Source organism: Cyprinodon variegatus, unplaced genomic scaffold, assembly GCF_000732505.1.
Source record: "Cyprinodon variegatus isolate N-32 unplaced genomic scaffold, C_variegatus-1.0 Scaffold838, whole genome shotgun sequence".
Lineage (NCBI taxonomy): Eukaryota > Metazoa > Chordata > Actinopteri > Cyprinodontiformes > Cyprinodontidae > Cyprinodon > Cyprinodon variegatus.
In genome coordinates this window covers 238,132-253,749 of record NW_015151291.1, presented here as the reverse complement: position 1 = coordinate 253,749, position 15,618 = coordinate 238,132, and the positions used below count along the sequence as shown (strand labels likewise).

Sequence of the window (15,618 nt, the reverse complement as noted above, 5' to 3'; positions counted from 1 at the left end):
CCCCCCCCCCCCCCCCCCCCCCCTCCATGATGATGATGAATAGGTTTAATAAGAGAATCTACAGTGGATAGACACAACATCTCATGATTTAAAATGCAAAGACAGCCCGACCCCAAGCAGCAGCAGGACTGCAAGACAAACAACCGTTTTTTTAGGGAGTCTGATTGAGGCTTTTTAAAGGTGTGGTGGAAACTGCAGAGCTCAGACATAAACACCATAGTGGTGGTGTGGGTGAAAAAGCAAAACAAAAACAGCTGGTTCAAGTCATAGCATGACTTTAACCTTTACCGTGTTACAGAGGTCACTCTAAAACAGCGAGAAGAGTCGAAGCGGTGTGTAATCTGAGTGAAGATATAACGGTGATAAAGTGTTGACAGAAGCTCTAACGCGTGTACCAGCTGTCTGCTCCCAGGAAAAACTGCTTGTTTCAATATGTTCCTGCCAGGCGCAGCACTAACACCACCTAATAGGTCACTTAGCGATGCTGCAGCTCCGGCTTAATCTCGACATCCAGAGCTGAAGATTAGACACAACATGGGAAAAAAAAAAAAAAAGGAGTGAAATGATGACTTTGCAAGGCAATTATTAGAAAGCCGAGTCAAGCCAGATATGACATTATACGACAGAGTCAACAGAAGCACGGGCTATGATTAGGACATACTGAACATGGAAATCGATTGAGAAAGTCAGGCAAGGATGATTTATATCACGGTGCTCTGCGATGTGGGGTTTATTTCAGCAATTTTTGGCAGAGACCTTGGCAGTGATGTGTGTTATATAGTGACCAAACAGGAAGAGAGGAATTATTGAGGAATGAGACCGCACTAAATATTCTTTGGTCTACTGTACTAAGAAAAAATAAAAAGAATGAGCTGCTGAGTAAACCGTATTGTTTAAGTTCACTGTGGTATTGACATTTATAATATAGTTTGAAGGGGAACTAAAACCTTCTGAGAGGTTGGCGTTTTTAAAATGGTTGAAGTTGGGATAACCATTAAGCTAAGGCTTAAATGAACTCTTCCACTGGAAAGAAACAAAAATGGTAAAGATCCATCAACAAGCTTTTACACAAAAAGTCTTAGCAAGACCTCCTGCTAAAAATCGCCAGAGGTGGATAGTAACTAGTTACATTTGCTCTATCTATATAGATATATACATATATAGATTTTCACCCTGATTCTCTCTTTAGCAATTCTGCCTTTGCAAAGAGGACTTATTAAAATACCAAAATAAATCTGACATTTATGCAGATAATTGGATAAATTGAGCAGAGCTGCAGGATTCCTCACAGACAGATCCATAATGATCTTACCTTGAGCCAGCATGCTGAACTCCAAAAACAGTGCAATGTGGTAAAGTTCCATGGCCTCCTCTGTGCGTGTGCTGGCCCCTCTGCATCCTGAAACAAGGGCCTGCACCTCACCCAGGCTGCAGGATGAAGGGCTGCCACGCAGCACCAGCCCGAGGTCCACTACATCTGTGTACATGCAGTGAAGGATGACCTGCACGTATTTCCGTGGAATGATGGATTCATCTAACACTATTCTGGTGGGTGTCTGCAGCGTGCGCTCTGTCATCTCTTCTCCTGTGCGAATTCGTCTTTGCAAAAGGTTCCTAAAGAAAGGGGAGCGTGCTGAGAGGATGGCCTTGTGAGCCCTGAGGTCCTCATCTGGGGTCCCCGGTGCCCCACTGCCTCCTGAACTCCCTGCTGGCACTGCGGCCACAGCTCCTCTCTCATTAGAGCCTTCTATCATCTCGGAATCAGAGGAAAAGCTGAGGAGAGCATCATAGTAGCACATGTAGTCAAACAAGCCCTTCATGTCTGCCTCCAGAGAGTTGGGAGTACCAAACTCCTCGCTGAGCTGAACAAGGACATCCACGTTCTGTAGCCTGGTATCCTCTGCTCCACCCACCCCAAACTCCCCAGTGTACAGGTAATGAAGCAGGGCAGAGAACATGGGCACATCAATACCAGCTGTGTCAATGTCCATGAGAACCTCTGCTCCATAACCAGGAGAAGAAGAAAGCAAAGTCTTGAAAAAGGGGCATCGTGCAGCCAGGATGGCGCGGTGAGCTGGGAAGCAGGTACCTTGGAAGATGAGATCTACATCAGTGCAATACTTGTGCTGGTAAAGAGCAGCCAGATCCCGCGGCAAACTGGGCGCCTCGGCGCGGGCCAGGCTGGCCTGGAAGCTCAGCTCCTTGAGGGCTGCCGTCCCCTCGTACTCCTCCACCAGGGCGTTTGTGTCTCGGACGTCCCACCCTGACAGAAGCTCGCGCATCTGCCGCGCGTGATCCGCCGAGCGGCTGGACTTCCTCCTTCTGATGAACCTTCGTTTGAGTGTTGCGAGCCCAAGGCTCTTCTTCTTTCTGTCTGCTGGTCGCTCATGGCCGTGCTCCAGGCTGTACAGCTTGGACTCCCAGCCATATCCCTGTTGAGAGTACGAAGATGTCCCTGCAATAAAAACACAAAGACATAATATTTTATCAGACATCTACACCATTCACAGTAGGATTAACTCTTAGACTTCCAAGTTCTACAGGGAAACATGAAAATATGACCAGCAAAACATGAAGAAATCTTTCCGGAAAACTTAACACACTTTAACCTTTAGACTCCTATTTTTATAAGTGCAAAACCTGCATGAGTAAGTGTTGCTCCCACCTAACAGCCAAACCATCTTTTAAAACATCCTGCAAACTAGGAAGGCTGAGCCACTTGAAAGAATTTGCAGGTTGAAGTTCATGTTTCATATCTACCCACACACCTTCTGCCATGCTCAATAGATCAAACTGTGATGGGAATTCTCTTCAAAACGGTTTCAATCAGAGTTTTTAACGTCATTTGGACTCTTGATATGAGGCTGCAGTCTATGACACGGTTTTATTCATCAATCAAATCTTCCTGCATCTCCTTTCCATTTAGAAAATAAACATTTTCTTCACCCTTACAGCAAGAAAACTGTTTTTGCTACAAAGTTTCCTTCACTTTTTACCCTACATCTAAAGTGCAAATAGTAAATCTGTCAATAATCTATTCCATGAAAGTATTCATACAAAGATATTTGGGGGACCTTTCCTGTGATGCAGGAACTATAAAATCCTATCAAATAGTGCAGTTAAAAAGTATTTTGCAATTGCAATATTGTACACACTGATTTAATATATTATGCAAGTGTGTAAGTGTTTAAAATGATACCCATAGTTTTCCAGGGTCCATCCAAGTATGTGTGAAAGTTAGGGCTTCCCTCAGGCATCACCAGGGGCAATGCAAAGTGTCAGATTCACTGTTTTAAAGCATGTTTTCACCCGGAGCAGGGATGAAACATGTTCTCTGAACAGACGAATGACATAAGTCTGGAAATCCGATGGATGGGGCTCTTTTTGGAAGCAGAGTAAAGTCTGATTCAGAGGGGAATTATTGTGTGGTGTCGTTTTTTTTCAGGCTTTAGGCCTGGCCCCCTTAACCACCAGCGCCAATGTTTCCCATCTTGTCATGCATGACTGCAGTTTGAAAGGCAGGAATAACGTGGCTGTGGGACGAGTGGAAGTTAAATAAACTTTGTGGGACATCAAACCCTGGCACATCTTTTTAGTAGGTGTGTTGCTTCTGATGCACTGCTGTTGTGATCGTTTCATGACCTGGGGCCTCATGTACAAAAGAGTGTGGAGCTTTTATACTGAAACTTTGTGGGCAAAATTCTGAAACTTGTGGCACACAAACACAAAAACAAATAATCAGATGTATAAAAAAAAAAAACGCACACTCCATATAGATCCCAATTTGCCTGAAGTCGCCCACAGCTGTTTGTGCCCCTAATTATATATGTATGCAAATCAGTATAAATACCCAGAGGGCTCCCACCACGTGTCCATATAGCCATAGCAACGCTGCACAGAGAAACCTTATCAATATACCTCAGGGATGGTTGTTACAGCCAGCTAATACCTTATGAGTGACATCAGTGACTCATTAAATCAAGGAGCTGAAAATTAAAAAGTCAAACTGTGGAATAATCAGGTAAAGAAGTAGAAAAACAGTCTGTAAGCATTTCTGATTTTAATTATATGAAGTTCAAACAGTTCTACTGAACTTAATTAGGGCTGCAACTATCAATTATCTTATTAATTGTTTAATCTGCTGATTATTTCTAGATTAATAGAGTACTACTCAGCTAGCCAAAGATTCTTTAAAAAATACTTTTAAAGAAATTTAACCATTAGAAACTCAACTTTTCCACCTGAGGAGTTCTGGATAGAGTATAACTGACTGACGAAAGATGTTTTTTCATCTTAAAATGTTATAAGTAGGTCACTGTCAGCTAAAGGCATGTTTTCCATTCTCTATACTCCAGTTAACAATTCATCGATTACTAAATTAGTTGATGGTTATTGCATTAATTGATTAATCACGATTAATCCGATTGTTTCATCATAAACTTAACTGGAATGTATTTCAAATCATTATAATTAATTTAAAGAAAGCAAATATTTTTATTAGGAACATCTCACCATGCAACATTCTAAACCAGGGGTCTTCAACCTTTTCCAGGCCAAGGACCCCCAAACTGATGGCAATAGAGCGGGGAACCCCAAATTATACATATTGTATGGAATTGTGTTTTATCAAACTGGTCCTATAGTCACTCTATTACATATAGAGTAATGCAACTAAAATTATAACGCCCTGGGATTATTCAAGTATATCAGACTCTGATTCCTAGTTGATGGGACAGGTGTTGTGAATGAAACGGTGCCCAGGTTGAAAGAGCTCCTGTGTGTCGCTGAATGTGTGCATTGATGACTGAAAGACATCTTCTGCCTCCATTTATCTGTTTACTTCAGTGTGTTGTATTCATATTAATGTAGATTTAAAGACATTTCAATTAGTGGAAAAAAATTGCAGTGGAGAACATTAAAAAAATAACAAAAAAAACCCACTTTCATGACCCCCATGCAGTACCTCCGTGGACCCCCTAGGGGTCGCGGACCCCCTGTTGAAGACCTCCGTTCTAAACGATTCAGGACGTCTCAAAAGAGAAGCCAACTATCGCATACAGTCCACTCTGTGACATGTTTGCCCCAAATTCATTCACAGATTGGTCTTTATAGCAGTACGAGTACAGCTTTAGCTTTGATTACTTTTTGAAATCAGCTCCTTGCTCTATATTGCAGTAAAAATGTATTTGGGAGTAGTTGACTGTATATTTTAAACTGCTTTCTATTATATATATCTGAGCAACATGCGTTCGAGGTCGTCCCATTCGCCTGCGTCATACTGAAGCCTATGGTTTACGTATGAGGCGTCACTTAATCAAGGTTCTACAGCTTCTAACAGGTTTCTACAGATCATCTCCAAGCAACACTGCACCAATGCAACAGTTCATACAACAGGAGTCCCAACCATTCAGTGCATATTTACGGTTTCCTTCCAATTACTCTGTATAATAAATGTGCAGAATAAGTAAGTGGCGCTTATTTCAAAGATATTTTATTTTACTAAGATGCATCTGTGTCTTTATTTTACAGCTGACAAAGGTTTCATCCACAGAGATGTCTTTTTACTAATTTAATGAACATTTTTGAGGTAGGGCTAGGCTTAAAAAAAAACAAAACTAAATCTAATTTATAGATATTTTTTCTCATTTTAGCTCCATTAAAAGCTAATTACAGATAACAGAAATTACTTTTAAAATCTATTAGTCCTTTCTGGGAGTTGACCTGATTTCAAAAAGCCACTAAAACAGAAGCTGTGAAATATGCTTCTGAATCCATTTGGTGGGCTCTTCAATGTAAAAAATGAACATATAACAAAAGTGTGCAGCTTGTGACTTTACTCAATGAGAGAATTTAACTCTTTTGAGTAGATATCTAAAAATAAAAAGTGATGGGCTGACATCACTATGAACTATAGAAGCCCAAAGAGCAGCCGGGTGACAAAAAAAAAAAAATTAATTAATTAATTTTCCAAAAATAAATTCTTCATAAAAAGTGAATTCAGTGCTGGATAAAATCTATTTACCAGCCAGTCCCAGAGCAGGTCGGTGTGGAAACGAGCTCTCCTTTGAAGCTTAGCTGGAGCCTATGGCTATGATTTAATGTTCTCCTGGAGCCTGTGTGGGTTCCCTGCAGCTCAAACTAGGTTCTAAGCCGCCTGTGTTTATGAATGAGTTCAGTAACAAATCGCCTGAGATCTAGTTTACTTCAGCAACAGAAGCAGGAGAGGCTCTGCAGAAAAGAAAATGTGTTTAAAAAAAAAATAAAATATATATTTTTTTCCTCCCCCAAGCTGATCATAACATCCCCTTGTATGAGATTTTAAAGAATGACGCTGATTTAGATGAATTTCTGAAGTAATACCAGAGGTACCGCTGCAGGCAGACACACCAAACATTACCAGCCTCTGGCGTGCCTTCCAGGCCGGGCATGCGCTCCCTGATCAGGCACCTGGAATCTGCTCAACAGCAGTCAAAAAAAGACAGGTATCTCTTGGTTTCAGAACACAAGGGCTCCTCACGGAGAAAAAAATCAATAAGAACTACAGATCAACCCATACAGGTGGTTTTTAAGGCCAAAGCTTTTTATTTCAACATCAGTCCGACTGATCCCAGATATGTGCTGCCGATTTTTTAAAGATAATATTGCTTTATCTTCTTTCATTTACATGATAAAAATGGAAATTAAATTAAATGTTACACACATCATAATAATAATAAAAAAAGGAACAATTATTAAGGAATCAAACAAAACAAATCAGAACTTTGGACTCCTTTGTAAATTTCACTCCTCACACAGATTTAGACCAAATCAACTCCACTAAATGGTGGTTATGTTTGGCTTCAGACAGCGGGGGTACGTCAGAGGAGGCTCTGCCAAGGAGATCCTCTCTGCCTGACCTCCTGTCAGCATCCATCAGCGTGACCCACATAGTAATCACTGGAGCTCTGAATCATCCGTGGCTGGGCCCAGATCAACTCAGCGACTCCAGAGCTCAGCAGACAACACAGGCAGATCATTTAGCTCTTCTAAATTACCCCAAAACCTTCAACCTCTTAGAGGCAGCTGATAGCGGGCCAAGAAACCTGTTCCTCTTCCTTTAAAAATGTCATCCAAGGCTTCACTAAAACCATCTTTCACAGCGTTGAAAGAAAACCATCAGAAAATGTCTTCACATGATGAAGACGATTCTACAACTAGAACCGTTTGAAGCTGCTGACTTCAGACCTCTGTCTTATAAAGTATAAGGTCACAGAAAAATACTGTGAGCCTGCAGGAGCTTAGCGAATAAAAACACCTCTTGTGATGCAATTCTGGTCAATGAGATTCAAAATGATATTTTTCCCCCGAACAAGGCCAAACGACAGAGGCATAGGGAAGAACCTAATGCTCCTACCTCAGCTCTATGAGTCAACAGCCCAGTTCAAGAGCTCTCATCCACAAAATGATTCACCTCCCGCACCATCAGTTGCCATGGAAGCAGGTTAATCTAATCTAAAGTGTGAGTTAGTGCATGGCACAGCCCCATTAGTATGCATTTGTAGAAAAGATAGACATACATACGGGGTCATTACACAAGAGTGGGAAAACTCTGGGGTTTAACCTACACTGAAACAGTTTAACAGCTCATGGATAAAGCATAGTTTTTTTTCCTCCCCAGAAAAAAAAACCCTCCTTGTTGACCTGGCTTTATTGAACTTACCTATAAAGGTCTGCTGCGTCTGTGTGTTTCCCCCTATACGTGGGGAGCAGGAGTGTGGATAGCTAGACCCATTGGCCCCCATCCTTATTGTTCTTCACTTATTATTTGGGGGTTCCCCCTGGTGCTGAGTCATCCTGAGTCCTCAGCTGTAGATCAGGCAGGAATCTTTTGAAGCCTCCTAAGAGCCCCGGGTCCCGGCTGCTCCGCCTGGAGGAGAGGAGGAAGAAAGGGGAGAGAGAAACATTCAAAGTCAGACAGGGAGTGCATCAAAAAAAAAAAAAAAAGTTGCTGACTAACATCTCGCAGAGTTGAGTCTGAACCACACAGACCCCATAGGAGATAATGAGCGCCTCGAGGCGTCAGTGTTGAGGAGGTTGAACGGAGGAGCAACTAATTACATCTATCACATCCTTTCAGCCACATTGATTTTACTGCAGTGATCAATGGCAGCCATCCTGGCTGTTTCACAAGCCTGTGTGGATAAAAACTCTTCTGACGTTTTACTTCAGGAAGTTTTCCTTCCAAGATCGTCTTGTTCAGGCTTTTATCTAATCTTCAACCGGGACTTCCTCTTCCTCCCCTCAGGAAACTGATTGCAAGTCAACGACAAATCCAATGCAGATGTAAGCAGACCCACAACATCCCAGGACATTCCAGTCATCCATCCATTATGGTCACTCACAGTTTTTGCATCAGTATAAGAAGGCAAAAAGAAACAAAAACACTGGAGATCCCAATCTAAAAACATTAATCTAAATGTGTGGAAAGAAATCAAAACCACAGAGAGTTTCTATCCACAGATAAGAAGACATGGTAGCCCTGGTTACCATGGTAAAACATGGTAACCAGTTAAAGGCTGTACAACTTTGCCATAAATAATAATATTGATTGTTTTAATTTCCCTTAGCATTAAACACAAATATATACACATTACGCTACCAAAAAAAAGCCTTGAATGTTCTCTTATTCAGAGTCAATAATTGCACTGTTGCTTGGAGAAATGCTAACCTTTAGCTAGCATGCATGGATGAATGAATCTGCAGGCTAGCTGCAACAGTTTCCTCCCAGCTAACGCACCTAAAGCGCCATAATCAGAAAGTTAGTTTCCTACTCTTATTATATTTAACAAGACCAAAACAAATGAAATGTCAATTCACAAATGGCATAATATTGTAAATGTACTTAATAATCAGCCTATCAAAATTACCCCAGGAGTAAAATTACTCCACCAATCAACAACTCCTAGAAAATGTAACACAAAAACCAAGAGCAACATTTAAAGCTCTGCAGGTTTTAGTTTCCTCAATTAAAATAAGACAATTAATAAAAAGTCTGGACATCCAAGGGAGAGTTCAAAGGTCAAAACAACTACTGCCCAAAGAAAACAAGAAGACTCTGCTTACAACTGCTAAAAATCCTGTTGACAATCAAGAATTGAGGAAAATATTACTTGAAAGGATGAGACAAAATCATTTTCTTTTATTTGCTGCCTGACAGATTGGGCATCAAACTCAAAGACTGGATAAAATCAACATTACATCTACTTGGAAGCGAAAAGAAAACTCACGTCTTTAGGGTACTCTTGAACAGGTGGGAAGAGTATGACATTTTAAATGTTATTAAAAAAAGATTAAAGAAAAGGGGACTTCATTAATAAAAGGTGGACATTTAAATGGCTCGGTATAAAGAAAATTCACATAAATCTTTAAACTCTTGAGCGTCCTCTCCTGCAAAACATGACTGGAAAGTGGAGCATGATGTGAAACCTGTTTTATCTCAGTCTGCTGCGTTTTCCTGCCTACCATACTAATAATCCAGCGGGTCTGCCCCTGCAGAGCAGCACCAGCGTGTCCCTGTGGCTTTGATGGAAAACCCAAGGCCTCTTTCTATAGCACATGCATGCAAATGTTTCTCTTTATTTTCCCCCGCACTGTTTCAAGTTAGCCTCATAATAAGAGCGATTTTCTTGTGGCAAAATTAGAAGTTCGTTTTGAGATGAAGGAGAAGAAAAGAAGGAACCCCGCGAGAACGGTGACGTGTGTTTACAACAGGCAGCATCGCTCGCAGCCGCGAACCACACAGGACGAGCAGAACAAAGCAATCGGCACATCGGATGAATTATATGCATATCATATTTAAATTGAAGAAGCCAAATATAACATCAGCTGCAGAATTATGACAGCAGCATTTAGCTCAGGTTATCACTGAGCCTTTATACTCTAATCCCTAAGGTGCAACTTTTAAGACTCTTTTTCTGCATGAGTCCCTGATAGTGAGCTGCAGGGTTGTGCTCAGCTCTAAACAGGGCTGGTTTAGTGTTGCGGACACAGTTTGAGCTGGACTATGCGTCCCTAATGAGAGGTGACATGAGACACTCCCTGCCCCCCACCCACTTCCCTCTGAACATGCACCCTTTCAAGCTGCTCACCTTGTACCAGTAATCCCCTACTTCTTATTTTACAGAGGAAAAACGCATTTTAAGGCTTATGGAACCAACACATGACCTAACACCTCATCTACCAGAAAATATCTGATTTAAGGAGAGGATTGCTTCATTATTCAAATGACTCGCAGTCCCATCAATCATTAATGAGGGTTTCCTCATCATGGCGGAGAAAATGGAAGCTGTAGGTGAATGTGCCTCCTGTCCTTTTCTTCATCCATTACTGAAATCTTTATGAAGTAAAATTAAAACACCGGTCACATAAAGAGTAGGTTTAAAAGAAATCTGAAAGAAAGGCAAGATTTTTTTTATCCATTACTGCTTTGGTAATTATAAAATGGGTAAAGGGGTAAAGAACTAAATTGCTAAAAAAACAATAATTAAAGTAGAGAGAAAATCCACAATACGTATTCATTCGCAGCTCTATAAGATTAACATTTTAAAAAGGAGCTTTTTGTTGGAAGTGCTGGCCTGTTTTGAAGAAATGGCAGTTTACCTGCTTCAAAACCTGAAACATGACCTGTGAGACATGGGCATTGTGCTCTTTGTAAAGCCACCTGGACAGAAATTGTTGGCAATTACAGATGCTTTCGACCCGGGAGATATTTGATACAATCAGAAGTGCTCTAAAACGAGGTCATAAAACAGAATGCGGCAGTGTGCAAAAAGCAGAACTTTCTAACAAAGAGTGACCTCCAAATCTTTGACGTGTCGATGCACACATCATCACGCTGCATGAGAAGACTGCAGGTAGATGGGGAAACAGTCCAAATGGTTCCCTACGAGACCGGAAGGACTGCAGGGACAACAGTCAGGGTTGGATTGCTCCAATCAGCTAAGCCAGTATCTCATTAGGCCATTAGGTTGATTGGAGGCCATGCTAGGTGGGGCCACCCACAGCTAGAAAAATTGGGATAGGCGGGAAATGAAGATAATCAAATCACAAAACCTTAAAGATGAAGAAAAAGTCTTTGCGATGATGATTCCTGGGGAAAGACTAACCGTTTCAAACAGTTTCTCTGCATGTTCCTCATTTCAATGCCCACAGTCAGTTAGTCCCATCGAGCTCCAGAGGCCACGAAGCAAAAAACAAAGCAAAACATCGTTCCAAGGCTGCACAAATCATCAGGATGATCACAACCTGGTAGCTAATCATTTTTTTTTTCCTTACATAAGGGGATTTTATTTACACCATGCTTAGCCTGATGCACTGAAATCAGTCTATATTGAGGGGAACATTTTAAAGATGATCTGGAAGAACAACACTCACAGGTTACTGTTCTGAGGATGAGTGGATTAAAGAGGTGCTGAGTGGACCCACAAATTCACTGAGATTACAGCAGGATTATAACAGCCTGCATATGGCTCTGCACTGCTTCACCAACAAACTGCTGCTCTGAGAAATCTTTTTAAAGGGCAGCGGAAATATACTTATTAGGATTATAAATGAAGAAAACCCATTTTTTTTAGCAGATAGAGGGCTCTACAGAAACTCTTCACACATTTTTCCAGGAACTTCAGTAGAACCTCTCAGACTGCAGCTCTAAAAATGTTGCACTTCTTTAAAAGAATGCATTTAAAATATTGCATTTATTTCATACATTTCTGTTTTTTTTCATCAAAGAATTTCTAACCACTTGTTTTAAAAATATATATATATTTTTCAGATCCTGGAATTCGTTTAAGTCAAAGATAAAAACCCATTTGTTTTTATCCAAACTGGCTTTCATTGTTGAAGTTGTAATGCTAACTGAGGTATTACCAATTTAAGGTTGTGATCCAACTGTTTTATTTCTTTATTTTTTTTTCTCCACCTACTTTTATCAATTTTAATTGCTCTTATTCTGCTTTGTTGTGGTTTTGCTTTTATTTTTCTTCTATTTTATTATCTTATTCCTGTAAAGCACTTTAAATTCTCCATGTACTGAATTGTGCTTCACAGATAAACTTTCCTTGTGTTGATTTCAAGAATGCAGTATGATCAAAAATGCCAATATACAGTAATGATGTATTCTTGGTTGTATTTAGCCCGCTGTATGTGATTATGGGATGGAGATGGTGATGAGTCTTTGCAGCACACCCTGTCAGCAGCAGCAGCCGCATGCAGCTCATTCTGCAAAATGCAACTTCAAGCTTAAACTTGTTTTCATAAAGAAACCGAGATAGGTTCCCACATAAAAGCCAGATTATTTGGTCTATTTAACCCCAAGTTAATAATTACCCCCTCCCCTGTTACAGTTGAGCTTTTACATAGAGGGGCTGCAGCTGCTTAACTTTGGCCAATAAGTCCAGCTACATACATTAAAAACACATTTTCATTGCTAATTGGATTTTTTAAGTCTGATTGGACCTTCCAATCCTCCACATTGTTGTTGTGTCTTCAGTCTTTATCAAACCCCTCACACCAGCCTGACCTTAGCCCACTACAGCCTCCAGTTCTCCCCAAACCTCCTCAGAAAGGTCCTGGGAACCAAGCTATACCCTCTCTGCCTTTCTCAGTCTTCTTCAACTATCTAGTCTTCTTGTGTCCACCTCAGCCCCCTTCAGTCCTCACATTTAGACCCCACTCAGTCCTCTGGAGGCTCCCCTAGCCCTGTTCGGTCCTCCTCGGTCATCTCCAGTGTAATTAGCAACAGCTCCTAAACAGCTAGCTTAGCTATGTGTGGCTTTAATTCTTCGTTTTTTTCTTTAAAGCCGAAGAACATCTGTTGAACACGGACCATTCAGATTATATTTTACCTGGAACTTCAGAGCCCTCTGCCCATAGTTTGTCTCCGGATCACAGAGCAGTTCAGTCCGGTCCAAGTTGTCTGATCAGTTGAGGAATTAAAAAAAAAAAAAAAAAAAAAAGCTGCTCAGCCCCTTCTTTCTCCAACTCTGCTCATTACGCTCTGATCGACGTCAGACACCGAACGAAACCGTTAAAATGCGAAAGCGCTTCCACTTCCGTCGTTTCCCCCCTCATTTTCTCCGCATCTTTCTTCGCCCTAAAACAGAACTCGAGCTTTATTTAGTCTCGGTTCGACTCGGTATTTCTACACAACGCCTTGTTGGGTGGCTTTTACGGCCTATCCCAAAGCCACCGAGTCCAAGCTGGCGGAATTAAAGTCACAGCTTCCGTTTAAAGTTTTTCAAAATAAAATGTTCAAATTGGTAATATTTATTAAAACCATAGACAAACGCGCGCCAGATGTTATATTTCTATAATCAACATTTAAACATGTATATATTTACAATAAATAATAATTTTCTATGTGTTAACTCCACTTTTTTGTGAACGTTTCTGTCTAAGGAAATAAAGCGATAGTTCCGCTAACTTGACTTGTTCTTTAATTCTGGTGGCTGGTTTTTCATATTCGAGCGCCCTCTAGCGATTCTTTGTATCAATAACAGTTAAAGGAAAGAAACATTTTTTTTTGTTTATTCCCTCCTAGACAACAAAAAACACCTACATTAGAATGATAAGACGCGTAATTCACATATCACCTTGGATATTTTTTATATTTTAGGTCTGATATCACCTTATTTTTATATAGATAGACCTTTAAAAATTCAAGTGGGATTAGGCATTGTTGTTACTTGTTTTGTTAAAAAAATAAATAAATAAATAAAAACACGACTGGTTGTACATAAAAAAGTTAACCCTCTATACATCACAATGAGTTAGATAATGCCAAATTAATTTGCTGAAAAGGTATTATCATTATGTCATTATATGAGCTGGCAGGTCCATTTTTATCCAGCTGGGGGCGCCAGAATACACCTAATGTGAGCCTAATACTCTGATGCCAGTAATTGATCATACGTAGAAAGTAAATATCTATGGAGATTTATGTCACCCATCCAATGTAATATAACACTTAGTTAGCAAATTAAGTGGTTATTCATTGTTACAGCCGAAACCAACACAAAAAATAGTGACAATTATAATTTGACAATAATAATTTTCACCATGCATCTATGTAGGTGTGTCAAGTTGTCTACCAACAACACAACCAAATTTTAAATTTAGCATAAGCATCATCATAACTTGCAGCGTCTTATGCACACATTTACGAAATCCTTGAATAGACAAAATCAGGTTTGCTCTCTCAGCACATTGATGCTCCTGTTTCCTCAAGACAAAAGTAATCATCTTACATGCCGGTGAAGGTTCTCAGTCATTTCAATCATCAGGTCATTCCAAAAAAAAAAAAAAAATTAAAAAATTAAAAACAATCCAATTTTCTTGGAATAACGTGCATACAGGTGTCACATTTTTAAAGCTCTATATGATTAGAACTGTTTATAAGAGCAATAAAAAAAGTAGTAACAGTTCATTGTGTACATTATGTAACATCAATGTTTATCTAAACCACAATAGAAAAGCTTCTAAAAGGTGATATACATATAAAAAATCAAGATGACATAAATCTAACCTGTTCAAAACAGGTTAAAATTGAGGGTAAAAAGATTTGTTGCCTTTGATTTAAGTTTGTTTTGTGGTTGCCATGACCAGAATGAATGATAATCCGCAGAAACATGATTAACTACGGTTTTCTCCTGTTTTGTAAAATTCAGTCTTCCCACAAACTAGACTATGATACTGCCTTAATGACAGCTTTCTCTTTATGTTTATCTGGAAGTAACTCCTCCTAAGAAGAGAGACAGGAACTTGTTAAAGTAGATCCTATCTGCTTGTACCTCAGGGGATGTGATGAGGAATTAGTTCAGAAACATTTCCTTTAAGTTGCAGAGAGCAACTGAGTGAGCTGAAGTAAGAAGAATGTCTTCAATCTTAACGAGAACCACAGCGAGCAGGCTGCTCTTCATTAAATCTGTTCAGCAAAGCCAAAGGCCGACCATCTACAGCAAGCCGCCCAAGGAAAGGATTGGACCAGCGGTAGGAGAAATTATTTGTCTTAATGTGGAATTGCTTGCTTAGAATGAGAAGATCTGGTAATAAAATGGCACTGAAGTGAAATTAGGAGCTTGATCAGGAATATGTTATGTTAAGTTTTTTATCAACTAATCTAAAACCTTTTTTTGATGGGCCAAATCTGTTTAAGAAGACCGGTGGATCTTCTGAGCCACTTTATTGGCTGTGATGTGAGGAAGTCAAGCGGACACTGCTCTCTCTTCTGGAGAGTGGAAGAGATGTTTTATTCATTCTGCCTGTTTTGGCCTCTGAAAATGGATCCAATGATAGGGCTGCAACATCGCAGCCAGCATTTATGCAACTATAAATCCGCTGATCTGTCCCATGGGACATCTTTTAGAAAGCACATCTTGGGTTAGGAATACCTGAATGAAGAAGGAGATATCATGGAAAGATTATATATAAATGGTGCTTATATCAGCTGCTGTGTCATAGAGGTTTAGGTTGATATGCAAAGAGGTTTGGGTGCAAAACTAAATTGTTAAATGTAGTATATTTTTTTTTATTTGCAAATGCATGTGATGTATATGTATATATATATATATATATATATATATA

General features: G+C 40.0%; 1 protein-coding gene across 1 annotated transcript in view; it reads right to left on the bottom strand.

Moving 5' to 3' along the window:
* btbd7 (BTB (POZ) domain containing 7) overlaps positions 1 to 13,238 on the bottom strand; it is a 24,174-nt gene extending 10,936 nt beyond the window's left edge. Inside the window, exons 1-3 of the mRNA XM_015397105.1 lie at positions 12,882 to 13,238; positions 7,700 to 7,906; positions 1,313 to 2,455 (exon numbers count right to left, since the gene is read on the bottom strand). Coding sequence (XP_015252591.1) covers positions 1,313 to 2,455; positions 7,700 to 7,781 — 1,225 coding nt within the window. The 5' untranslated portion in view covers positions 7,782 to 7,906; positions 12,882 to 13,238. The remainder of the gene's footprint in view (positions 1 to 1,312; positions 2,456 to 7,699; positions 7,907 to 12,881) is intronic.
* Positions 13,239 to 15,618: the final 2,380 nt, after the last annotated feature.